The sequence below is a fragment of the Pelophylax lessonae genome, assembly GCF_965119305.1.
Source record: "Pelophylax lessonae genome assembly, chromosome: 1".
NCBI lineage: Eukaryota > Metazoa > Chordata > Amphibia > Anura > Ranidae > Pelophylax > Pelophylax lessonae.
In genome coordinates this window covers 595,247,114-595,273,746 of record NC_138768.1, presented here as the reverse complement: position 1 = coordinate 595,273,746, position 26,633 = coordinate 595,247,114, and the positions used below count along the sequence as shown (strand labels likewise).

The 26,633-nt window shown below is 43.3% G+C and overlaps 1 protein-coding gene across 1 annotated transcript in view; it reads left to right on the top strand.

The window, feature by feature from the left end:
- Positions 1-5,120: 5,120 nt before the first annotated feature.
- Positions 5,121-26,633, top strand: part of LOC309548663 (uncharacterized protein) — a 138,974-nt gene continuing 117,461 nt past the window's right edge. Inside the window, exon 1 of the mRNA XM_082248627.1 lies at positions 5,121-5,239. Within this exon, the coding sequence (XP_082104753.1) occupies positions 5,222-5,239 (18 nt within the window). The 5' untranslated portion in view covers positions 5,121-5,221. The remainder of the gene's footprint in view (positions 5,240-26,633) is intronic.

Below are 26,633 nucleotides of genomic sequence, written 5' to 3'. Positions count from 1 at the left end.
TATTATATAGGTACATTAGACCAGTGTTTCTCAACCTTTTTTCAGTCAAGGCACCTTTTACAATTCTGCACAATCTCGAGGCACCCCAATCTAAAATATAAAAACTAAATTAATAGTTTTACATAATGCAGGTCACCCATATGTGTAGGACACCCAACATTAGTAGTGATTTATTCTTCCAAAGCAAACACCTTTGCACACTGGTACTGACTAGTATTCTGGTGTTTCTCTTCTCCCTCACTCAGCTAATGTGACCCCAGCGCTGATGGAGAGGGGCAGGAGAAGGGCAAATAAGAGTATTGTGCAGGTGCCCAACGTCCTTCTTAACTGATGATGATAGGACACTGGCAACTAGAAGGTTGTAATGGTGCACAATGAAAACCTGTGGCTTTGTGTAATGAAAAGGTAGGCTTGATCCCCCCGCTGACTTGTATACAATTTTCTGGGCAGTTTCTAGGCATTTTGCCAAGGCACCCCTGAAGACATCTGAAGGCACCCCAGTGTGCCTAGGCACCCTGGTTGAAAAAGGTTGCATTAGACCAATGTTACTATGTATATATATCATATCGGGCCGATCTCCCTAGAAGCTGGGTATCACTGAAGTTGACACCGCTACTCCAATGATCGCCATTTGCTTCAGGGTCCTGTGCCAAGCTGTTGCCCTGCTGCATTTTGAATACAGGAGATCAGTCATTCAGGGAAATAGCAAAGTTCTGGCCAAGTGACATTTTTTCTACTATTAGTGCCTCCTTTTTATAAATTTAGAGTTCGCACACAGCTGTAATGAAAATACTGAACAGAAGCTGCCAGCAAGAACTGCCTAAAAACACATGATCTTGCCAATTAATGGTATGATTATGCCTAAAACATCTGTAAACGTGTTTTTTTCTTTTAACCCTGTTTTCAATCCCAATATTTAAATTTTCACACGTAATTGTATTTTAATATGTGCATACATGCATAGATGACTGACCTTGGGCGCAGATTTTTCTATTTTGATATTATGGATCTGAATGCAGCACAGGTTTACTGATTTTTATGCAGTTGTGTGCATGGGCACATAATAAACAATATACCTACACTCAGATTATTATTATTATACAGGATTTATATAGTGCCAACAGTTTGCACAGCGCTTTACAATGTGAGGGAAGACAATACAGTTACAATACAATTCAATACAGGAGGAATCAGAGGGCCCTGCTCCTTAGAGCTTACAATCAAGAAGGGAGGGTCAAGTGAAACAAAAGGCAATAAGTATGGGGGATGGGCTGATGGAGAAAATTGAAGTATAGTTGTTAGGTGTGGGTAGGATAGGCTTCTTTGAAGAGGAGGGTTTTCAGGGATCGCCTAAAAGCTAATAGAGTAGGAGATAATCGGACAGATTGGGGTAAGGAGTTCCACAGGATTGGAGAGCCTCTGGAAAAGTCCTGGAGGCGAGCATGGGAGGAGGTGATGAGGGAGCTAGAGAGCAGGAGGTTGTAAGAGGAAGGAAGAGAGCGATCAGGTTGGTATATTGAGACGAGGCTGGTGATGTAGTTGGGGGCTAAGCTGTGGATGGCTTTGTAAGATGTTGTTAGTATTTTGAATTGAATTCATTGGATGAGCGGAAGCCAGTGGAGGGCTTGACAGAGAGGAGTAGCGGACACTGAGCGATTGGTGAGGTGGATGAGTCTGGCAGCAGTGTTCATGATGGATTGAAGGGGGGAAAGACTGTGTAGAGGTATGCCAATGAGAAGGGAATTGCAGTAGTCGAGGCGGGAGATGACCAGAGAGTGAACTAGGAGTTTTGTTGTGTCATTGGTTAGAAAGGGGCGTATTTTGGAGATGTTGCGGAGGTTGAGGCTGCAAGATTTGGACAGTGATTGGATGTGGGCCTTGAAGGAGAGTTCAGAGTCCAGGACAACACCTAGGACCTTGGCATGCGGGGATGGGCTGATAGTTGTGCCATCGATATTGACAGATAGATGGAGAAAAAATTATTCGGTTTTGAATAGATTGAGTTTGAGGAAGTGGTGTGACATCCAGACTGATATATCTGATAGTAAATTAGTGATACATGAAGAGACTGAAGGAGAGAGCTGAGGGGTCTCAGATTCATAAAAAAAAAAAAAAAATCCTGTACTGATAAAAACTGTCTAGTTTTTGTGGTTGTGGGCATGTGCCCTAACTAGTCACTTCATGTTATTTTAACTTCTGCATCTTCTTTGTGACTGTTAGCAGCTCAGCCAACTTCTCTTTGCAGCATAATGTAATCAGGGTAAAAAAAAGGGATTTAAATAGGGAAAGGGAAATGGGGGGGGGGGGGGGGGCAACAGGATTTTATTTATGTACCGGTAGAGGACATAACACTAGGTTAAAAATCACTAAATTTTATTGCAAAATATATGACATTACAAAAAATGTGCTTTACACTTATAACAAAACATTGAAAAAATCCCTCTATAAGGCTGTATTACATCCAAACAATAGTGCCTATTGCACCATAAAGATGTCAGTCCATTGAGGAGGTGTGCACGTAGTCAGCCAAGCTCAACATGTTTCGCAGTGACCAGCTTCTTCAAGGGTAAAATACGGGAGCAGAGTTCTATGGCAAAAGAAGACAAAAATATATAGAGAATAATAACAGTAATGGATGTTGTGAAGTATTTAAAAAAGCAATAGTTTATGGAAAAAAAAAAGCAATAGATTTATAGAGGCAGATGGTGGCCAGTCCGGCACTTAACCCAAAAAAGCCAAACTTGGTCAGTAGGCAACCACTACAGGCGCAAAAGCAGACCTTATCAAGTGAGCATGGGAGCAGGTAATGAGCCACAAGGGAACTGTGCATATACATACCTCCCACATTTTTGAAATGAGAATAAAGGACACCTATTAGAAAAAGTATGTAGGCATAGGACATACACACCCTGCCATGCCCCCTTAATGGAGAATTATACACAAAAAAAAAAAGATTAGTTAAACCCACAAGTGCTTTTTTTTACCACTACTATTCCTTTATACCAGCTTTTGAAAGGGGCGGCAGGGGCAGCATGTAGAGAAATCACTGTACTCCTTTTTCCTCCTGTAGCTGAAGGCCCCAAGATGGAAGGAAAGGGGCCCACTGCAGAATTTGTGAAAGGATCCCGCTGCAGGACTGTAATAAAGGGCCCCGCAACGTGAGTAAAGGACCCCAGGATCAGTGGGAAGAGCCCCAGGCTTGAAGGGAAGGGCCCCCCGGCCAGGGGTCTGAGGGGACCCTTCATGGTTTCTTGCATCGGGGCCCTGAAGGTTCTAGTTACGCTTCTGTTTTGAAATATACAAATGCAGCAATTTAAAATTTGTATAAAAAAGTTTAGCACTGGTAACGCACTTTTTAAAAAGATAAAAAGTGCTTTATTTTATACAGCTATATAGATCAGGCCAAACTGAGGAGGAAAGAGGGACAGAGGGACTTTGTTCCAAATCAGGGACAGTCCCTCGAAATCAGGGACATTTGGGAACTATGCATATATAACATTACACAATTAAAGCGGTAGTATAGTAAAAAAAAAAAAAACCCTGCAAGACAAAGGCATAATGAGCTAGTATGCATCGCATACTAGCTCATTATGAAATACTTACTTTAGAACAAAACCCCAGCACGGACCCCCGGACACCGCTGTGGGAGCTGACATGATCCCTCAGCATCTCTTCCGGGTTGTGAGTGGCCGGAGCCGCAATGACGTAATGCGCGTGGGAGTCATTTTCCGGCACTTCCCGGCAAGGAACTGTGAAGGTCCCCCCGGACCTTCAGAGCGCATGCGCCGCTCGCGTCAGCGGCTGCATGCAGTACAAATATCTCCTAAACCGTGTAGGTTTAGGAGATATTAATTGTACCTACAGGTAAGCCTTATTATAGGCTTACCTGTAGTTAAAAGTCACAAAAAGCGGTATACTACCGCTTTAAACAGGTGCCTAGGAAAAAAAACACTCAAATAGATAGTGACCCCAAAAGGGAACGTGCCAACAAAGCAGAAAGTGATTTGATATTATGGATCTGAATGCAGCACAAATTTACTGATTTGTATGCAGCTGTGTGCATGGGCACATAATAAACAATACACCTACATAGTTGCCAACATTTAAGGGCTCTTTCACACGGGCGATCCGATCAGATCCGCCTGTCAGTTTTTTAGGCGGATCTGATCGGATCCTCCATGCAGCTCTATGGGGCCATCCGCATCCGATCCTGTCCGTGAAATCTGGACGGATGGAAACCCTATTTTTCCATCCGTTCAGTAATCGGAGCGGATTGGATCTGATGAGAGCGGACAGGCGGTCCCCTCTCATCCGATCCCCCATAGAGGGCAGCAGGGGCTGAGACACCTCCCTCTCCGCTCTGCAAGCGGAGACGGAGCTGTCATCCGCCGGCTCAGCGGGGATCGCGGATCGATCCCCGCTGAGCAACACGGATCCGCCTGCGTAGGCGGACCGTGTGAAAAAGAGCCCTAAAAAAAATGTCCAGGGACACTTTGCAGCACAGCTAACAATTACCACACCCACTTCCCTGAAGCTCCGCCCACTCTGCATAATTAATCTTGCCTACTTATCAGATTATAGAGTCTACTCCAATATAGAGAGAATTACTGGAAATTAAAAAGGGAATTTTAAACTTAAGGCCACAGTAGCGGAGTTGGAATAATTCGCCCATTCAGCTGCACTACTTCTGCGTAACATTTATGGGCAGCCTGATTAACAGGCGCTTCCAGGGACAATATAAATTACCTGGGACAGGCTCCTATTTGCAGGGACTATCCCAAGAAAAAAGGGACAGTTGGCAAGTATGCACCTACACTCGGATCTATTAAAAAATACCATAATGATCAAAACGGTTCATTTTTTTGTGGTTGTGCCCATGTGCCCAAATTAGTGCCTACTATTATTTTTACTTCTGCATCTTCATTAGATGTGTGACTGTTAGCAGCTCAGCCAACTTCTCTTTGCAGCATAAAGTATTTAGAGTAAAGGTCAATGGAGCCTTACTCCTTAACAATAGCTTAAGTTATGTTTCTGTTTATGAGCAGTGGTGCCTTTTTATTACATCTGTGTTATCTGGTCTGTAGTATAGTAAAAGCAAGGGAGGAGAGGCATGGGAGGGTTGGGGGCTGGAGAAACAGTGGGATATTTAAACCATATCAGGCAGCATTCCGTACACTTGGAGAAAGCAGCCTGCACATCCAACATCAACCGAGACGTCACAATGAGCACTGCTGGGCAAGTAAGAAAGTTTACTTGTTTACCATTAAATATCCTGTTTAATTTCATCTGATCTATATACAAAACATACAGATAGAAAACTGCAATCAGCCTACATTTATCATCATGCAGCAGATATTGAAAAAAAAATTCAAACTGAGAGTATGGATATTTAAACAGATTTGTTTCTGTATATTGTAGAAGAAAGTGGCTGGTCTGCACCCCAAAATGTAACACATTCCTACAATGCAGAATTGTTTTCTATATGCAACCAGGCAGGTCACACACAAGGAGTAAAATGTGGGTAAAGAGATAGCAGCAGCAACAGAAAGGGTAAACTACGTGTTTGCATGCATTAAATGCCTCTTGTACCCAAGATATGGCTTTTAATTTTTTTTTTTTTTTTTATATTGAAAACTAAAATGTAAAACTATAAATATACTGAACATTTTTAGAAAATATATCCTTTTCATCTTAAAAATAACAGCTGCATGTTATGGTTGCTAAGACAATGGATATGAGATGATGTCCCCCAGCCTGGTAACAGTTATTGGCTATCTATCTGCTTTCCACAGTCAATTAGAATATAAAATGTTTTCAGGGGTGCTGGAAATCCTCCTGGCTCTCGCACTCTGTTGACATAAGCATGCATTCACAGCCATCCCCAGAATACATGTTTAAGAAGCATTTTGCATAGAGGACAGCCTGAGACACTAATAATAAATCCTCATAATGTGTCAGAGACCAGGGTCCAGGATTCATTTGCAGGGACTGAGTACCAGAATAAGCAGGCAGTGCATATATAGGGTCCAGAAAAGGTTTCACCATTCATTAGTAACCATTTACCTGTGGTGTTATCCATCTCTTCTCTTGCTCTTCAGATTCTACTCCTATCAGTTCCAATTTAACTTCTATTTACTTCTACTCACCTTTTCAAACTCCTTCCTGCAAAACCTCTCATGAGTCGCTTATCTAGCTTGCAATTCCCCTCACAAGTTGTTTGGTGCTCATCACCTACAAGCCATACACCAGTAGATTTTAAAGTAAATTTTTGTATGTATATTTGTAGAAAAAATCATGTAAAAATTCTCAGTATGTACGATGACATGATGACATGACAAATGTCCTTTAAAAGTACTTTAAATTTTCAATTGCTTGAATATTAGATTTTGAAATGAATGCAATTACTTGAAAAACCATGAAAACCACATACATTCTTATAAATGTGTTTAAGAAAATGTTTCTATCCCGCTGCTTCAGATTTTCTAACCTCAAGTATGTGACGTACATAGTTTAGGAGTCAGAAGTATGTACAGCCCACCGCACAGCACCCCCTGTATGTTTTATACATATACTGTAAAAAAACAGCAGTACCACCTATACACATATATGCTACTGCATATACAGTACATGCAGACAACATATATACACATGCAGGTAACATACATATACACTGTACACGTATAATTGCAACATACACAATGCATACACATGCATGCAACATACTTCTACCTTGCATACACATTCATGAATATACCATACATACACACTGCATGCACATACAGTACATACAACATACACATACATGTAACATATATACATACTGCATGTACACACATGCAACATACATAAACACTGCATACACACATGTGCAATTTACATACATGCAACATATATATACACTGCACACACAATTGCAACATACATAAACAATGAAAACACATACTGTACATGTAACAAACATACACACTGCATACACATGCATGCATGCATACAACATACATACACACACACGGAATACACATACAGTACATGAAAAATACAAATACACTGCACACACATTATTACAACATATATACACACTGCATACACATACAGTACATGCAACATACATACGGTATACATTGCATACACATGCATTCAACATAAAAACACACTGCATACAACATACACTGCACACTGCATACTCATAGATGTAACAAGCATACACATACATGCAATATGCCTACACGTTGCATACGCATATATTCATATGGCAAACATACACACTACATGCACATACATACAACATATAGTAGATACACACTGCATGCATATACATACAACACCCATACACATTTCATACACCACATACATACACACTGCATGCACATGCGTGCAACATACATACAGTCTGCATGCATGCACATACATACAACATGCATGCATGCACATACATACAACATGTATACACAGTGCATGCATATACACAAAACACACATGCAACATGCATACACACTGTATACGTCATACATACACAGTGCATGCATGCACGTACAGCATATAAACACACAGCATGCACATGCATGCAACATACATAGATTTTGCATGCACATCCATTCAACATACGTAGACATTGCATGCACATACAATATTAACACTGTGTACACATACATATAACATACATACAGACTGCATTCACATACATGCATACAATATACATATGCAGTGCACACATACAACACACAGAGAAAAGACTTTACACGTTGCACTTTGTTTACATCTTTAGAATAGAAATTCCAGAGATGTAAGTTCCCAGGTATACTGCTAAGCTACCTGATAGTGTTCTTACCTGTTAATTGCTGACTGAGCCAGGACCAGCCTCCAGCTATTCAGAGCACAGAGAGTGAAACTGTCAGCTTGTGGTGTTGTGAAAGATTGCAGGTGAAAAGGCATGCTTTTATTCACAAAAACACAAGCCAGCTACTACACTAGTCTTTCTCAGATAAGTGTAGTAACTGGCTTGTACTGTTGTTGACTTTTGTTTTTGTGTGGGCCTCTTCACTCGCCAAAAGCTGATAGTTTCACTCCCTGTGCTCTAAATAGCTGCAAGTGGGTCCAGGCCTAGTCTGTCATAAACAGGAGAGATGAGGAGGCAGATAGGGTTTGTTACCTTTTCTTAAAGTCAAACCCAAAACACTTTAGCGGTGCACAGCAATTTTTTTTATAGTGTAAACTATACATAACTTTGGCAGTTAAATAAAAGTTTCTAATCATATGAAGTTAATCACAAGAGTCCCCCTGTCAGGGTGCTATTCAGAATAAAAATAAAATGGGCTCAATAGCCCATTTTGTTTATGGGGTTGTGGCAGGCGTAGTGTTAAAACAGTTATGGCTTTTAGCTTGAGCTTGTTGTCAGGCAGTTTAAATGATAGATATGAATTTAAAATGATTGGCTGTTATCATAACATTATATGTCACAGTATCTGGGGAGAATAACTTCTTTACTTGCCTAAACCGGTTTTTCCCGCCGGGAGGCCAGGATTTCGATTGGCCGGGGGTCTCCAGCCAGGTCATTTAAGGAGTCTCCTCAGGAACAGATCTTCACACATCACCTACAGAAGAAGAAAAGAAGACTTCTCAACTTTCCCCAGAGAGGACATCGGTGTCGGTCAAGCCTGCGGGATTCCGGTCTGCACCTGCAGCGATATCGGTCAAGCCATCCAGTCCTCGGTCAAGTCAGCGGTGTCGATCAAGCCATCCAGTCCCCGGACGAGTCAGCGGTGTCGGTCAAGCCTCCCCTTTCTGATTTGGGTCATCGGTATCGGCTAATTGGAGTCGGGTGGATCTGCGGCATCGGTCAAGATCGGAGTTCGTCGGGAAGACTGCAGTCCTTACCTGCGAAGATGAGCCTCCTCAGGAGATTGATCGAGCGCGCCGGTGAAGCGGGAAGCGAGGAGTGGCTCCGGAGTTGCCTCGAGCTGCCGCTCGCCGCGGAGGACGGAGGATCGTCGGGCGGAGACCGGACCGGGAGGACATCGCGCGAAGAAGCCGGCGGAAGCGGAGGACGCGGACCGGGTGACGCGACGGTTGGAGCCGGAAGTTCGTCATCGGCTGCGGGACCGGAGAACGACAGCGGACGGGGTGTGCGCACGCGCGTCATACCCGGAAGAGCCGGTACGGACGCAAGACCGGCGAAGAGGAGGCGCACTCCGCGCCGTCGGTACTCGCCCCCGGCGGACACCGGACGCACCGGGGGAGCTCAGGTTGCCCCCGCTACGAGTCGTGCGGCCAGGAGGCCGGCACCAGCAGCTGCATCCGGGTCGCAGGCGGCGACCGAGCGGAGCGACCGGAGGATCCCGGACCAGAGGGACCAGGGGACAGGTGAGAGCGATGTGTGTCACCCTGTCCCGGCCCATCCAATTGTTATTCAGCCCTCTGTACCCTCCCTAGGAGGCCCCCCTCTTAGCCAGGATGTAACTTTGGAGGGTGGGTAGCCAGCTGAGAGCTCCCGAAGGGGGGATTCATTGTTTTCTGCTCAACCCACTGAGATCCCCCAAAGGGGGCCCCCTATGTTAGCTGATGTGAACAGATTTAGTGGCACAGCTGTTGCTGAGGCTGCACTCCAGCCATTAGCTGGATTGCTCCATGGTTTCCTTCATGAGTTTAAATCCTTGTTTGATAGACATGCTGTTGCCACTCAACCTGCTCCTCCGCCTGATGTGTGTACCAATGTTCATAATACTCCCATTCATCTTTCTCCTTCACCAAGAGATGTATGGGCCCCCTCTGTTGATGTTCTGGAAGTTCAAAACCCCACTAGGCCTCAGAGCTTGCATTCTGAGGGATCCAATGCATACCTGTTGGCGAAATCGCAGAATCTTCCTGAAACTTCTTTGCGGGAGGCAATTGCTTGTGAAGTCTCCCCTTTGGGGTTTCATTTGTCTGAGTCCGTCAAAGAGAGGATTTGGCAGGGCAACTTTGTTGACCTATTGTCTCTTTTGCCCTCTGCCAAAGACTTTATGGCTAAGTCAGACAAAAAGGATGAGGATGAGAGGAAGCGCCCTATCTCCAGATCAATTAACAACTGGCTTCAGGGATTCTTCATTTTTGCTTCTGTGCTTTGTGAGAGATTCCCCGAGAGAAGCATCGGGCTTTTTAGACATGCGGATATGATTCTGGAGGCTTATAAGAACTTTGGAGGATCCGCTTGGTTCCAATACGACGTGGCTTTCCGCCAGAAGCTGGCGGTTCAGCCAACGTTGAAATGGGGAGTGAAGGATGTCGGCCTTTGGTTGGATCTTTTTCTTCCTCAAAGGTCGATATTCTCCAAACAGCCCTTTACTAATCAGCAGACCCAACAGTCATCCGCCACAGGCCTTCAACTTCGCAAAGGCGTCTGCTTTAACTACAACGAATCCGTGTGTAGGTGGCCTGGATCGTGCAAATATAGGCACGAATGCGCCTTTTGCTCTGGGTTTCACCCCATTGCAAGATGCTTCAAAAGGCATGGGAACTTGCCTACGGGTACTGTGCCAAAAAGCGGTAACCCCGGTGAAGCTCACTGCCATGCTCCCGTGGCTCCAGCGTTATCCAGACAGGGGGAAGGCCACCCTCCTAATTGAGGGTTTTCGGGATGGCTTCCCCTTGCCTAGATTTGGCAGCCGGGGTTGCACATTGGTAGATAATTTGAAATCGGTTCATGGCCTTGAATCGGTTGTGGCAGAAAAGGTGAGTAAGGAGTTGGAATTAGGAAGGTTTGCAGGCCCTTTTGATTTTCCACCTTTTTGTGACTTTAGGATCTCTCCTTTGGGCATTGTCCAAAAGAAGGAGCCTAATACTTACAGACTCATCCATCATTTGTCATTCCCTTTTGGGGAGTCGCTGAATGATGCGATAAGTCACGATTTGGCCACCGTACAGTATTCGTCGTTTGATGATGCTTTGGGTAAGTTACGGAAGCTCGGGAAGGGAGTCCTGATGGCCAAGACGGACATTAAATCTGCTTTCCGTTTGTTGCCAGTGCATCCGAACGCCTTCAATTCCCTTGGATTTGTATTCGCAGGTAAGTTTTACTTTGACAGATGCCTCCCTATGGGCTGCTCTCTGTCATGTTTTTATTTTGAGTGTTTTGCCACTTTTTTAGAATGGGTTATCTCCGATTATTGTGCCTCTAATGACATTGTCCATTATTTGGACGACTTCTTATTCCTAGGAACGGCCAATTCTCCGAACTGTTTGCACCTTTTGGAAAGTTTTCTCACGATGTGCAAAGAGTTTGGTATCCCTTTAGCTCAGGAAAAGACGGTTTTCCCGTCCACTTGCGTCCAATTTTTAGGCATCACGATTGACTCCGTAGCAATGGAATTCAGGCTTCCCATGGAGAAGATTGTCAAGCTCAAGGTATGTCTTTTGAACTTGATTCGTAAACGTAAGGTTACCTTGAAGGAGATGCAATCGCTGCTAGGTTTGCTGGCATTTGCTTCCAGGGTCATACCTCTGGGAAAGCTATTTTCCAGGAAACTATATGCAGCTATTTCAGGCCTTAAATCTCCGTCTTCCCATGTCCGTTTGACTGCCGAAATCAGGGAGGATATGTTGGTGTGGTACCAATTCTTACTTGATTTCAATGGGAGAAGTATTTGGCAGGAGGAATTTATCCTGGACGAGGATTTCTGTCTTTTTACAGATTCGGCTGGTTCAGTCGGCTTCGCAGCTATCTGGCGCACACATTGGTGTGCTGATCGTTGGTGCCAGCGTTGGGTGGAGTTGGGCTACACGCGCAATAGCGTGTTGCTTGAACTGTTTCCCATAGTTCTGGCACTGGAGATCTGGGGGGACTGCTTCCGGAACAAGCGTTTAATGGTTAGAACGGATAACAAAGGGGTTCTTTTTGCGATTAATTGTCTGTCGTCAAAGTTCCCCCCTGTTATCGCTTTGCTGAGATACTTGGTATCTAAGTGTTTGTCACTGAACATTTGGATAAAGGCGTCTTTCGTCCCTGGCAGAGATAATGTATTGGCCGATGCTTTGTCTCGCTTGCAGATGGAGCGCTTTTTCGCGTTGTTCCCGGAGGCAGACGAGTCGAGCTGGCCGTATCCGGCCCATCTGTGGACCATTGCTTAGACTTAGTCGCAAGGAATATCGTTAATTCTTTAGCTCCATTGACCATGGCAGGATACCAATCGGCATGGTCGCTTTGGTTAGCACACTTACAATTTTTGAGCGAACCTGCAGATAATTTTTCCGAAGATTTGGTATTATCCTTTTTAAATTATTTATTTCAGAGGAGGTATGCTTGGACGCACGTTAACAAGATTCTGGCGGGTGTGTCCTTTTTCGTCAAATTAAAGAATTTTCCTTCCTGCCTGTCTTTTTTCGCGGTACGCCAAGCCTTGAAAGGTTACCGGAAATCCACTTTTCGCACTGATTCAAGGAAACCCATTACGATTTCTATTTTGACCAGGTTATGTGCCATTACGGTTTCTGTTTGTTTTTCGGCTTATGAGTCCGTTCTTTTTAAAGCAGCCTTTTCGCTAATGTTTTTTGCGGCGTTGCGAATTTCCGAATTAGTTCCCTCCAGTAGATCGTCGACCTCAGGTTTACTTTTTTCGGACGTCGTTTTATCGGCTGAGAGCTGCAGTGTGCTGATTCGTTTTTCTAAAACGGATCAGTTGGGCGCAGGGAAGCGTCTTCGTTTATACAGGTTCCGGAGCTCGGCAGTTTGTCCAGTTCGCCTGTTGAACGGTTTCTTGTCCATTCGCTCAGCTGGCTCCGATTTTTTGTTTACTCACACCGATGGTAGGCCATTGACTGGCTATCAGTTTACTGCTGTGTTTAAAAAATGCCTGACTAACTTGGGCCTTGCTAATGAAAAATTTACGTCTCATTCATTTCGAATCGGCGTCGCTACTGAAGCGGCGAGGTTGGGATTGAATGACCAGGTGCTTAAAAGGATTGGTAGGTGGAAGTCAGGGGCGTTTCAGTCCTATATTCGTCCTCATTTTGTTTGTTGATATTTTTAGGACGGAAACTGGACACTTGGATCATCGGGCATTCCTTCGTGCACTGGGCTCGTGCACGCGCCAGGAGAAGACCTTATGGCGAAAATGTTGGCCTGAATCCTGCTCACTTTAGTGTCCAGTGGTTTAGCAAAAGAGGGATGCTCTGGTCCGAGTTCCGACCAGAGGTATTTAGGTTATTGCAGTTTCTTCCCCCCCCAGATGTACTAGTCGTCCATCTTGGGGGGAACGATGTGGGCAGGGCAAAAACGCTCGATCTTATTTTCGCGATTCGGGACGATTTGCAGCTGTTGAAGTTATCCTATCCACATATGATAGTGGTTTTTTCGGAGATAATTCCCAGGCTTGCCTGGTTCAAGCACTGTTTTTTAAAGCCGTTGGAAAGAATCCGTAAATGAGTTAACAGGGCTCTGGCGAAACTCCTGCGCTCGGCGGGTGTTCTCTCGTTTAGACATAGAGAATTAGAAGGTGGTACCAGCGGTTTGTACCGTTTTGATGACACCCATTTGTCCGACATTGGTCTGGACATTTTCAATGTTAATCTGGGGACCTGTGTGGAAGAGGCCGCGCGTTGGGGTTGTGCCAGGCGGGCGTGAGCCGCCTGCCTTTTGGATGATTTATTTCAATATTGAATTCTGATATGACAACCTGGGTCGTGCTGACCGGGTTGTTTTGTGGTTTTTACGATGTTATTAAAGTTTAAAGAGTTTTCTGATTTTATGATTGTTAAATAATAAACGGCCGCGGCCTCTTTCATTCCAAAATTATATAAATGGGTGGTCTCTTTTCTTTATAGTTTAGTAAAGTTAAGGTGGAACAGTCCTGCCTACTGCCCCATAAAAATAAAATGGGCTCAATAGCCCATTTTGTTTATGGGGCTGTGGCAGGCGTAGTGTTAAAACAGTTATGGCTTTTAGCTTGAGCTTGTTGTCAGGCAGTTTAAATGATAGATATGAATTTAAAATGATTGGCTGTTATCATAACATTATATGTCACAGTATCTGGGGAGAATAACTTCTTTACTTGCCTAAACCGATTTTTCCCGCCGGGAGGCCAGGATTTCGATTGGCCGGGGGTCTCCAGCCAGGTCATTTAAGGAGTCTCCTCAGGAACAGATCTTCACACATCACCTACAGAAGAAGAAAAGAAGACTTCTCAACTTCCCCCCCCCCCTTCCCACGTTTATTGTCACGGTCAGTTTATTATTTTAGGGTCCCCTTCTTTTGAAGGGGGACGTTTATGTTTATAAGTTTGGATGATTTATTTCAATATTGAATTCTGATATGACAACCTGGGTCGTGCTGACCGGGTTGTTTTGTGGTTTTTACGATGTTATTAAAGTTTAAAGAGTTTTCTGATTTTATGATTGTTAAATAATAAACGGCCGCGGCCTCTTTCATTCCAAAATTATATAAATGGGTGGTCTCTTTTCTTTATAGTTTAGTAAAGTTAAGGTGGAACAGTCCTGCCTACTGCCCCATAAGAATGAGCAGGTGCTGAAAAGGAGTCAGAAGAATGAAGCATAGTTGCCATCACTTTATGTGGCCGTGCTCGTTTGCATAGAAATGCGCGCATGCGCACCAACGTTTGCACTGGCGCACGTTCAAGCACTGGTGCACGTTCACGCACACCTGCTGCCAGAACTGGCGCCAAATGCCCTATATAAGGTCAGTGGCTACACCTAGACTTTGCTAGATAATCTTCAGCTACAAGTACTCCTTGCTCCTGTGTTTCTTGTATTCTTGGATTACCCGTTACCAGCCCGGCTTGCCTTTGGACTTCTCTGCTGCCTGATCCCTGGTTTTGACCCCGGCTTGCTCTAAGGACTCTGCTTCTCTTGCTTTACTGTGTATGACCCCGGCTTGCTCCTAACTACCCTTCTGCGTACTCCTTGGTTTGCCTTCCTGTGTATGACCTCGGCTCTCATCCTGACTTCGCCTCTTCAGTCCTGTCATGCTAGCCCACTCCTGCTTCTTCCTCGGATACCACCTTACCTGTGGTCGCTGCCCTGGTTCAGCTACACACCAAGTGCTATGGAGGTCCTGCCTTCTGCCCTGACAGACCAGCTGACAGCTATCCAGTTCCTCTGTGCTGCGAACCGCTTCCAGTTGATCTACCTGAATGGCACCCATGCTTCTTTGAGTCTAGCACTTCCTGTTTCCACCTTCAGGGGTGCTTGGCACTTAGCCACAAGGGAAGCCCTCTCGTCAAATCTGCCTCGGAACAGGTACATGACACCCCCCCTTACACCAAAATCCACAGAGTTCCCCTTTTACATCTGAATCTGCAGAGTTCCCTTTTTACATCTGAATCCGCACAGTTCCCCTTTTACATCTGAACTCGCAGAGTTCCCTTACACTGTAAGAGGGGACTCTGCAGACTCTGATATAAGGGAGAACTCTGGGGCCTCTGACATCAGGGATGCTCTAGGTTACCCTTATTTAAGGAGGAACACTGAGAACTCTGATGTACGGAGAGGACTCTGGTGTAAGGGGGAACACTGCGGCCTCTGGTGTAAAGGGGAACTCTGATGTAAGGGATGCTTTGAGAACCATGATTTACCTTAGTGTACTCACTCAGGGGCAAGAGAGAGAAGGGGGGAGGGTGGAGACTTCAGTCACAGACAGAGATAGATTGGTGAGCTCACTCACCCCCTGGCAGTCAGCACCTCTCATCCAGATGTATCTATAGCTGCTAGACTTCAAAATTCCCACCCCCACTTCCCTTTTCTGAGGCACAGCGACGGGTGGGCAGACACAGAGGAGTAGGGGCAGGTCAAGCCCTCTCTCCTCTCCCATCTGTGTGTGTGAGGGGGGACTGTTAGTGGCAGTTTTGGGCAGTGTGAAAGAGAGTGTAACAGACAACCCTGTTGGGAAGCCATAGTCCGGTCTAAACAATGTGTCTGGTGTTCAGGCGGTCTGAAACCCGGACGCAAGATTCAAAACCCGAACTGTCTGGGTGAATCCCGGACAGTTGGCAACCCTAGAGGCAGAATGCTGCAGAACAGAGGTATTAGAATCTGAAATGAAAAATAACAGTTGGAGACTGAAAGTTTCAATCTGAACAGGTTGTCGAGGAGCAATACAGAGATTAATTGGTGGAGTCACTTCAGGGCTGATTTACAAAAGGCAAACAGACAGTGCACTCTGCAAGTGCCGTTGCTCCAGAGCTTAGTAAATAAGAGGAGGCTCTGCTGACTTCCATCATCCAATCATGTGCAAGCAGAAATGCTGTTTTTTTTTTTTTGCCTTGCATGTGATTGGGTATTTATTGTAAAATAAAGCTTTGCTTCATTTACTAAGATCTGCACAGTCTATTTTCCTTTAGTAAATCAACCCTTTTGACGTTTAGGATTCTGCTTAGGCTCCGTACTGTCTGCAGATACTGCAAGGCTTTACTATGAGATTAGGTTGCAGTGAAGTATCATTCTTTGGAGGAAGTGACAGTAGTCACAGTTGGTGTGTGCATAAGGCCAAAATCAAAGCAAATGTTTCATGTTGCAAGCAAATTGTATGAAAACCTTAGTTTCTAAAATGGTACACAGTCCAAAATTACTTTACAAACATATTGTATTAATTTTAATTGCCACTTTTATTTACAAGCTACAATATTGTCAATTTCCCAACAACATTGTTGCGTAGAGCAATCTTGAATTTTTACGATAGCGATAGACTGATTATAACAGGAGTGTGATAAGTGCGGAGAAGAAGAAAAAAGACATCACCAAAACGGGAAAAATATATCATGTTATTCTTATATAGTATTTTAGATTCTTTCTTTTATTTGCATGTCCATTTGAATAAAATATGTGTTTTAATTGTTTTATAGATTTTGACACGTGATAAGTGCTTAATTCTCAAATTACATTTTCACTATGCTAGTTCCTTCAGAAGTATCTTTACAAGAATGCTGTAACATGGCCAGATTAGACATGTGGGCACCACAGTTTGACCTATCAAAGATCTTTCTTCTCAAAGGTCTCTCCATACAAATGCACACTATGGCTATAGGAGAGGGATAATAGGTAGACATCCTTGGAACTGACTTGTTTTAGAAAAAGTCAAAGGAATCAACAGAAAAAAGTACATGGGGCGGACCATTATTATCTCCAAATATTAGTCATTTGGAAGTGTCTGCTGACACTGTGATCTTGATTAGCTAAATTGCATTAACAGTGGAAGGGGCTTAAATGGGCATGGTTTAACCACTTAAGCCCCAGAGGATTTGGCTGCTCAAAGACCAGGCCCTATTTTGCGATTCGGCACTGCGTGACTTTAATGGAAAATTGCGCGGTCGTGTGACGCTGTACCCAAATGAAAGTTTTCACCTGTGCGATTTTTACTTTTTGCGCTATAAACAAATAAATAGCGGCAATTTGGAAAAAATAACAATATTTTTCACATTTTTTTATATGAAATTCCAAAAAAAAATTTAAAAATCAAAATTTTTTAACATTTTAGGCCAATTTGTTTTCTGCTACATATGTTTGGTAAAAAAAAATCGCAATAAGCGTATTTTGATTGGTTTGCGCAAAAGTTATTGCGTTTACTAACTAAGGGAAAGATTTCTGTGATTTTTGGTGTTTTTTTTTTAACGAGTAATGGCGGCGATCTGCGATTTTCTTTTTTGCGGGACTGTGACATTGCGGTGGACAGATCGGACCCTTGACTGACATTTTTGACACTTTTGGGGGTACCAGTGACATTACTACAGTAATCAGTGCTATACATATGCACTGTTACTGTAAAAATGACACTGGCAGGGAAGGGGTTAACTTTATTGGTGATGCAGGGGTTAAGTGTGTCCCTATGGGTGTGCTTCTAACTGTAAAGGGGTGTGGCTAGTGATGTAACCACAGAGACATACGATCCTACATAGCAACATCATATGATCTCTGCAGTTAGATCAGGGAGAATGACAGGCGGCTTTGTTTACATTAGCCGCCTGCCTTTCTCCCTCTCCACGGGGAGATTGCGAGTGACCGGCAGACATCGGGTCCGCCGGTCACACGTGCGGACTTCTTAGGGAACGAGCGGGGGCGGGAGCGCGCCTCCAGCGGTGCGCACTCGCCCCCTAGAGGCTCTCAGGCTAGCGACGTAGTACTACGTCACTTTGCCTATACGGGGCAGACCGCCGCAGTCGTGCGGCGGTCGGCAAGTGGTTAACAAAACTCTTCTTGTACTCGAAAAACACGCATTGATTGCTATGTCAAAAGCAAGAGTCCCACAGGTCTGTGTAAACCTTAGCACTAGCCTTTTAAAAAAAATAATAAACTTTCCCAGTACATAACATTTTGTGTACATTGAAAACAGAGAGCTAACACTTTTTCTAACCCTACCTTAAAGCGGAGTTCCACTGGTTTTTGTGTTTATTAAAAGTCAGCAGCTACAAAAAGTGTAGCTGCTGACTTTTAATGAACACACACTCACCTGTCCCACGGTCGAGCGTTGCAGCGTCGCTGGCAAGAGCCTCGGTTCTCTCTCCCTCTGCTCCCCACGGCGCCGGCATCATTACTAGCGCATGCGCTAGTCTTGCTGTGCGTCCTGAGTGGACGGGCAATCTTCTGGGATCACTGACGTGTCCTAAAAAATTGCAGGGAGGGAGGGGGAGAGGAAAACTTCCTTTCAAGCCGCCTAGGTGGCCGGAGCGCAAGTGGGAGCGGGTACCTCTCAAAACCAGGTACCCACTCCCCCCCAAAAAAAATTACATGCCAAATGTGGCATGTCAGGGGGTCAGGAGGCCTCAAAGCAGAAGTTCCCCTTTTGAGTGGAACTCCACTTTAAAGAAGTACTTCATTAACCACTTAAGGACCGGAAGGTTTTACCCCCTTAATGACCAGACCATTTTTTGCAACACGACACTGCGTTAATTTACCTGACAATTGCACGGTCGTGCGACGCTGTACCCAAATAAAATTGATGTCCTTTATTTTCACACAAATAGAGCTTTCTTTTGGTGGTAATTGATCCCCTCTGTGTTTTTTTGGGGGGTTTTTTTTGCGCTATCAACAAAAAAAGACAGACGATTCTGAAAAAAAAACAATATTTTTTTACTTTCTGCTATAAAACATATCAAATGAAAAAATTGAAAAATCTAAATTTTTCATCAATTTAGGCCAATATATATTCTGCCACATATTTTTGGTAAAAAAAGTCCCAATAAGTGTATATTGATTGGTTTGTGCAAAAGTTATCACGTCTACAATTTAGGGGATAGATTTATGCCATTTTTATTTATTTTGTTTTTACTAGTAATAGCAGCGATTAGCGATTTTTAGCGGTAATGCAACATTGCGGCGGTCAGATTGGACACCTAACTGACACTTTTGAGGGGACCAGTGAGATTACTACAGTAATCAGTGCTAAAAATATGCACCGTTACTGTTCTGTCTCAGCATCGATTGTACCTGTGACCTCCTTGTAGAACCCCAGTCTGAAAGTGTGTGCAGCAGGTTGAATGATGGCTTTAACAGATAGTTTACTCAATGAATAAAGACTCCAGAGGTGTTCTCCAATGCTTCTTTATGCTTCAAGTTAGCAAAGGCATAAACATAGAGGCTTTTCCATAGGTAAATTTACAATGAAGTTACACAGCTTCCACACTCTGCAGTCTCCTCATAACAAGTACAACTAAACAAAATGGCAGTTACAGCAGGAAAATGGAGGATGGGAGAAACCATCTAGCCAGAAACAGCAGGGGTGCAAGGAAGATACCAATAACATAGCATAACATAACATGTAATAACAACTGCTAGACAGTTAAAGCTGCGTGGCAGCACAGTTACTGTACTAATGACACTGGCAGGGGCAATCAAAGAGTTAAGTGTGCTCCTAGGGAGTGCTTTCTAACTGTGTAGGGGATGTACTCACTGGATTAACCCAGAGACCTGTGTTTCTAAATAGTATGAACACAGGATCCCTGTGTTCATCTCTGACAGAACGGCGGTCTGACTTGTTTACATAATTCTGTCTCCATGGGGAGCACCCGACCCGCTGATTGTCAAATCCCCCCTCTACCAAATCATACTCCCCCAGATCCTCCCTCTTAGCACAAATTTTACCTCTCAGCACAAATCCTCATCCCTCTTAAATTCATCCTCCTAGAACAAATCCTCTTCCACATGCCAGAGGCAAAAAGGAACCTAAAATAAGCTTTCCAAGGCTCTGAAGTCTGTGACAGGCAGTCGTTGGGGAGAGATTGCGGCTTCTACCGTGGCAGGGGATCGAGGCGTTGGGGATCTGGGGCACCCCACAAGCGATGTGGGACACATACCTTGGTTGCCAGCGCTAGTGATACCCCTGCAGCTACCTAACACTTCAAACACAATTTGCACAGGAGAGCAAATATCTTGATAGTCAATCAATAACTTTTCAATTCTAATACAACGCATGTACACTATTTTACTAAAAGTATTGGAACGCCTGCCTTTACATGCACATGAACCTTAATGGCATCCCAGTCTTAGTTTGTAGGTTTCAATATTGAGTTGGTCCACCCTAACAGCCTCAACTTTTCTGGGAAGGCTGTCCACAAGGTTTATGAGTGTATCTATGGGAATGTTTGAACATTCTCCTAGAAGCGCATTTGTGAGGTTGGCCACTGATGTGGACAAGAAGGCCTAGCTTGCAGTCTCCACTCTAATTCATCCCAAAGGTGTTCAATTTGGTTGAGTTCAGGACTCTGTGTAAACCAGTCAAGTTCCTCCACCCCAAACTCGATCATCCATGCCTTTATGGACCTTGCTTTGTGCAATGGTGCGCAGTCATGTTGGAACAGGAAGGGGCCACACCCAAACTGTTCTCACAAATTTGGGAGCATGAAATTGTCGAAAATGTCTTGGTATGCTGACACCTTAAGAGTTCCCTTCACTGGAACTAAGGGGCCAAGTCCAAACCCTGAAAAACAACCCCACACCATAATCTCCCCACCAAATGATTTGGACCAGTGCACAAAGCAAGGTCCATAAAGACATGCATGAGCGAGTTTGAGGTGGAGGAACTTGACTGGCCTTCTTGTCCACTTGAGTGCCTAACCTCACAAATGCCCTTCTGGAAGAACGGTCAAACCTTCGCATAGACACACTCCTAAATCTTGTGGACAGCCTTCCCAGAAGAGTTGAAGCTGTTAAAGCTGCAAAGGGTTGGCCAACTAAGTATTGAACCCTACGGACTAAGACTTGGATGCCATTAAAGTTCATGTGTATGTAAAGGCAGGCGTCCCGATACTTTTGGTTATACGGTGTATATGTACTTGATTAAATCACAGGGTTCAGGTTCCTCAAAACATACATTTTCTTCCAAACAGAGAAGTTGGCAAAATTCACTAACTCTGTCCCTCTGTAGTAGATTCTAGGAGACCTACTACTAACTGTGTATCTCTAGGCAAAAATTAGCTAAGAATATTAACCACTTCTGGACCGGAAGGATTTTCCCCCTTTTTTGTGATTCGGCACTCTGTTATTTTAACAAGCAATTGCGCGGTTGTGCGACACTGTACCCAAATAAAATTGATGTCCTTTTTTCCCCACAAATAGAGCTTTCTTTTGGTGGTATTTGATCACCTGTGCGATTTTTATTTATTGAGCTATAAACAAAAATAGAGCAACAATTCTGGAAAAAAAAAAAAACAATGTTTCTCACATTCTGCTATATAACATTCCAAAAAAAAATCTAAAAATCAAAATTTTTCATCCTTTTACGCCAATTTGTATTCTTCTACATATTTTTGGTAAAAAAATTGCAATAAGCCTATTTTGATTGGTTTGCGCAAAAGTTATCGCGTCCACAACCTAGAAGAAAGATTTATGTAATTTTTATATATTTTTTTTTTTTTACTAGTAATGGCAGCGACCTGCAATTTTTAGTGGGACTGTGGCATTGCGGCGGACTGATCAGACCCCTAAATTACATTTTTGACACTTTTGGGGGGGACCAGTGACATTACTACAGTAATCAGTGCTAAAAATATGCACTGTTAATGTAATAATGACATTGGCAGGGAAGGGGTTAACACAGTGGTGATTAAAGGGTTAAGTGTGAGCCTAGGGGAGTGTTTATTAACTGTGTGGAGAGAGACTTTTGAAATGACCATAGAGACCTGTGATCCTATATACTGTAGAAGGATCACAGGCGCTCTGCGATCATTTCAGAGAGAACAATGGTCTGCTGTGTTTACAACAGCTGACCGTCATTCTCTATCAGTGAAGAGCGAATGCAGGTCCCGCGGTAAGTTCGCCCCACGGTCAATTTGCGCAGCCGTGTCAGCTTGTCGCAGTATATATGTGACGGGTGGTCGGCAAGCGGTTAAAGCGGAGTTCCGGGCACAGAAATGATTTTTCAACAAACATACCCCCGGGACAGTCAGGGCTAGTACATTCCACAATGGCTAGCCTCTGATCTGTCCCGGTTCGCACTTACCTTTTAGAAGAAATACTTACTTATAAAATTTCTTCCACAGCATTTCCATCTCTCTTGTGGGCAGCTGAAGCCGGCGCGGTCCTCTTCGGCGTCTTCTTCGGCGTCTTCTTCTCCCAGAATGCGCCTGCACCGGTCCCTCTCGTCATTTCCGGTGCGGCGCCGCATTCCTCCACAGCTTCTGGGCATGCCCAGAAGCTGTTTAGCAGGGGAATGCGGCGTCGCCCGGAAGTGACGAGCGGGGCCGGTGCCGTCGCATTGATTCCTGGGAGCGATGACGTTCAGCTCCCAGGAATCATCGCGAGACAGGAAGTGACGGCGGAGCCGCGGCGCTGAGGGAGGAAGTACACTGAGGTGAGTATTTACGATCTTCAATTACAAGGTGAGTAAACAAAAAAAAAAAACCTAACTATCCAATTCCTTTTCAGGTGATGTCGAACTAGCGGACGGGCACAAAAAAAAAAATATCGATTTTGTGCCCGGAACTCCGCTTTAAGATTCCCTGCTACTTAGAAAGGACTCCCAGACTGTTCCAAATTCAGTGTGTAAGATATTGAATTCCTCAGCTAACATTTTTGGCATTCAGCCATTATGGTAGCGAACATATAAAACACAACAGCTAAAAACAGTTTAAAGAATTTCAATGCTCACTGCATACACTTTCACTTTATAACATTAGCATTGTAATTACAATACAAATAATAGTTATTTTGACAATCCAATATAAACTTGCTTGAAAAATGAACTTTCATGTTGTGTTTTCCACCGGTCTGCTGGCTATCTCTTTCCACAACTTCCTGTGTTCCCTGCATGCTTTGCAACTTCTCCTCTGCTGTTTACTTTATATTCCTAAGGGTTAGCTTGCCGCATGCAAACAGTGATTCCTGTACTGGCTCCGCCCTCTAAAGCTCCTCCTCTCAGCACCTCTGTAGTTCAGAATGTAGGCTCTGTGAATTCTGTACGCAACAGTGTTAACTTACAAGGCATAGTGAATACATGTCACAGAACTCAAGGAAGTAAATCTTCACCAGTTTACAAACTTCAAGATCATTTAGAATAACAGGAGTAGGTTAGAAATAATTGAAACACAATGTGGAAATAATATTTAGATATAAAAGGATTATAGATTTATATATATTAAGATTTTACATTTTGTCCATGAATATACTATAATTACTATAGCAAAGGCTTTATATCTTCTTTATAAATAGTTAATGGAAGGAGTAGGCATTTTGGGTATTTAGGTACTTTATTTATCTACAGTAAAGAGGTGTAGGTTTGTTGGTAAAACGGCGCTACCACTGTATTTCAAGTGAAAGGTATTAAGAGAACCTAAAATCACATAAGAGCCAAATATGGTAGTGTTGGGTCTTATAAAGGTGCACAGTGCATGTGGAGAGTATTCAGTGCTGGATTTAAAATTCTGGGAAAAAATACTTAGACCCAGTAAGATATGGTCCTTATGGGGCCAGGGGACCAGACCATGTATTATAAAGTGCCAGCGTACTGGGTTATGTTTGAAGAGAAAAAAAAGGTAGTGATACCTATATAATGGTATGTTTAAGTGACTAAAGGTGATTAGTGCTTCAGTATAAATTGCTAAAATAACCAGTGCTGAGACTGCCTTGTGGTGAATGAGTTTATTTAGGCACTCAGGTGGTTGTCAACCAGTGATGTGGTAGGTAGCACAGGGTGGGTGATTTGTGCTCACGAGGCTATACACGCTGGTGGGTGCAAGGGCTAATACCCGTGGCCCCCCACTAGATAAAGCACTTACCGCACGACTAGCCTTGGATCGGGTTGCACTTCAATCTCTGGATTCCCACCAGGGGTCCCCCACTCTGGTACTTCACAGGCGTGTGTTGAGCTTTCAATATAAGCATAAAAGATCTCCCATTGCGTAGTATGTACTGGATAAGTATAGGAAAAAAGCATCCACTCACGTTTGGGAAGTTCACCATCAGCGTGCAGGGTCCGGTCGCCTTAGCGCTTCCGCGTTCCACGGTCCGGAACCACTGCTACCGGAAGTGGCGTGTGAAGTAGCAAGACCCGCCCTACGCGTTTCGTCACCACAACGTAATCTGGAGCTCCGTGTGACGTTAGCTAATAACTGCTACAGTGGCTGCTCTGTTCGCACTGTCAATTTGTTACCATAATAGTGGTTAAATCCAAATAATTACATCAGACCTCATGATAGCAGGCTATTCAAGCTACTTTGAATAAAAAAAATTGGATTGGTCAGCATGTAGTCTGGTCATCAAATTGGTTTCCTAAGTCAGGTACTTTCTCTGTATTCACATTTTGAATAAGCCATTTCTAAACAGCATGGGATTGGTGTATTTTTGTATTTATACAAACATGAATTTGAAAAACATATACAAATCTGCCAACTAGCTACCATTGCTACTGAAATATAAAAACTGTCAAAATTCCAAATGCATGACAAAAATTGTAATAGCAAGTAAAACAGAACATGTTCTGCACCACTGTAGGTTTAGCAAATACAGGTTATTACATTGTTGCAAAGGTAATACATCTCAACAATTGTTAAATGGAACTGCAGTTTGCTCGTATAATTTGTAATAAAAACATGTTTGCCATCCTGAAGCTTCCCTCCAACCACTTTGCAGATTATATTATATATACTGTGGTTCTTCACTTGCCAAATATGCTTTAGAAATCTCCATCCACTAAGTCTGGCTGCAGCCATTTTAACTGTGGGCAGCTGAAGCTGCTGCCTGTACACTTCCTGGACTTGCACAGACACACACACACACATATATATATATATATATATATATATAAACACACACACAAACATATATACAGACAGATAGACACACTCACACCACTGCTTGCCTGCACATTTCTCCTCTCTTGATGAATACTCGGGAATCTCTGCAGTCTGCTGTTATCTCCACCCTCATTCAGCCCCTCCCCCCCAGCTCTACAGCTCTTCTTTGCTCTCCTATGACTCATCCCTATTCCCTTGCTGGCAAATTCTCACGAGAGAGATTGAGAGCTATGCATGATTTCATTAGCCTAGGCTAATTACCACTCAAGAAGTATAAGGTACTTACTGGCAGAAAAAAAAATGTTTTACTATCCAAAGTTAAAACAATAAGGGCAGAGGATTTAATAGATGCAAATATGAAAAAATGACTGAAGGTCTACTTTAAGTATAACATTTCTAAAAGAAAGTGCCTCTACAAAGTTTAAAATGATTGCTGCTTTATCGAAGAAGCAAGGAAATGGCAATCACAAAAGATTACAGTGGAAACATTTTTCTGCCTAAGCAAAGAAGTGTTTGATAAAAAGCAGGCTATCTAAGAATTTCAGTTATTTGTAATCTTAGCTACACCCACCATCAGAATGTGTGAATATGTGCATGCGATAAATCATATATAAATGCATAAACACATTCTTTCCTTATTATTATATATGTTATGCTGAAGACTGTCGTCATTGACATTTGACAACATAAGTCATTTCAAAGGCTTAGTTTAAATATGAAATTAACTTTGTGAATGCAAATTTAAGTTATTAGCTATTAAGAGCTAATAGTCTAACTCAAGACTAATGAACTGTAGTAGGTGCCTGGTATATCTTTGGACACATAGATTAAGATATTGTAAGTCTTGCAGCAAGCCGTAAAGGATGAATGTAGTTCTTGTTCCAAATACAATGATTCTTTTCTCTCTCTTCTTTCTCCTTATTATTCATCCTCTTTTTGTTCCTTTTTTTCTTTCCTTTTGTAATCCTTTAGAACCTGTTTATGGTATTTTTGGACCATTTATAGGTACTGCTGACCCCTGTAAATTCCCCTGCAAACAACAGATCTAGAATTCGAATGATTTGACATTTGACTCTAACTGCCTATAATTTTCTATGCCTTCTTCTAGTGGGTCCACTTACTGGCAAAGTAATTGAGCTGTAGGCACAATGTCAGAGGCTCCAGCAAGAACAGCAAGCAGCACAGTAGTGACATTATCACACTCTAAGGGGTTGATTTACTAAGGGCAAATAATCTGTTCCCTCTGCAAGGGAAGTTGCAATATGCAGCGGAATTTGCCCCAGAACTTACTGAATAAGGTGAAACTTGGCTGACTTCCATTATTCAATCAAGTTGAAAACAAAATGCTGTTTTTTTTTTGTTTAATTTTTATTTCACTTGTACATTTTTGGGTATTCTTTGCAAAGTGAAAGTTCACCACATTTACTA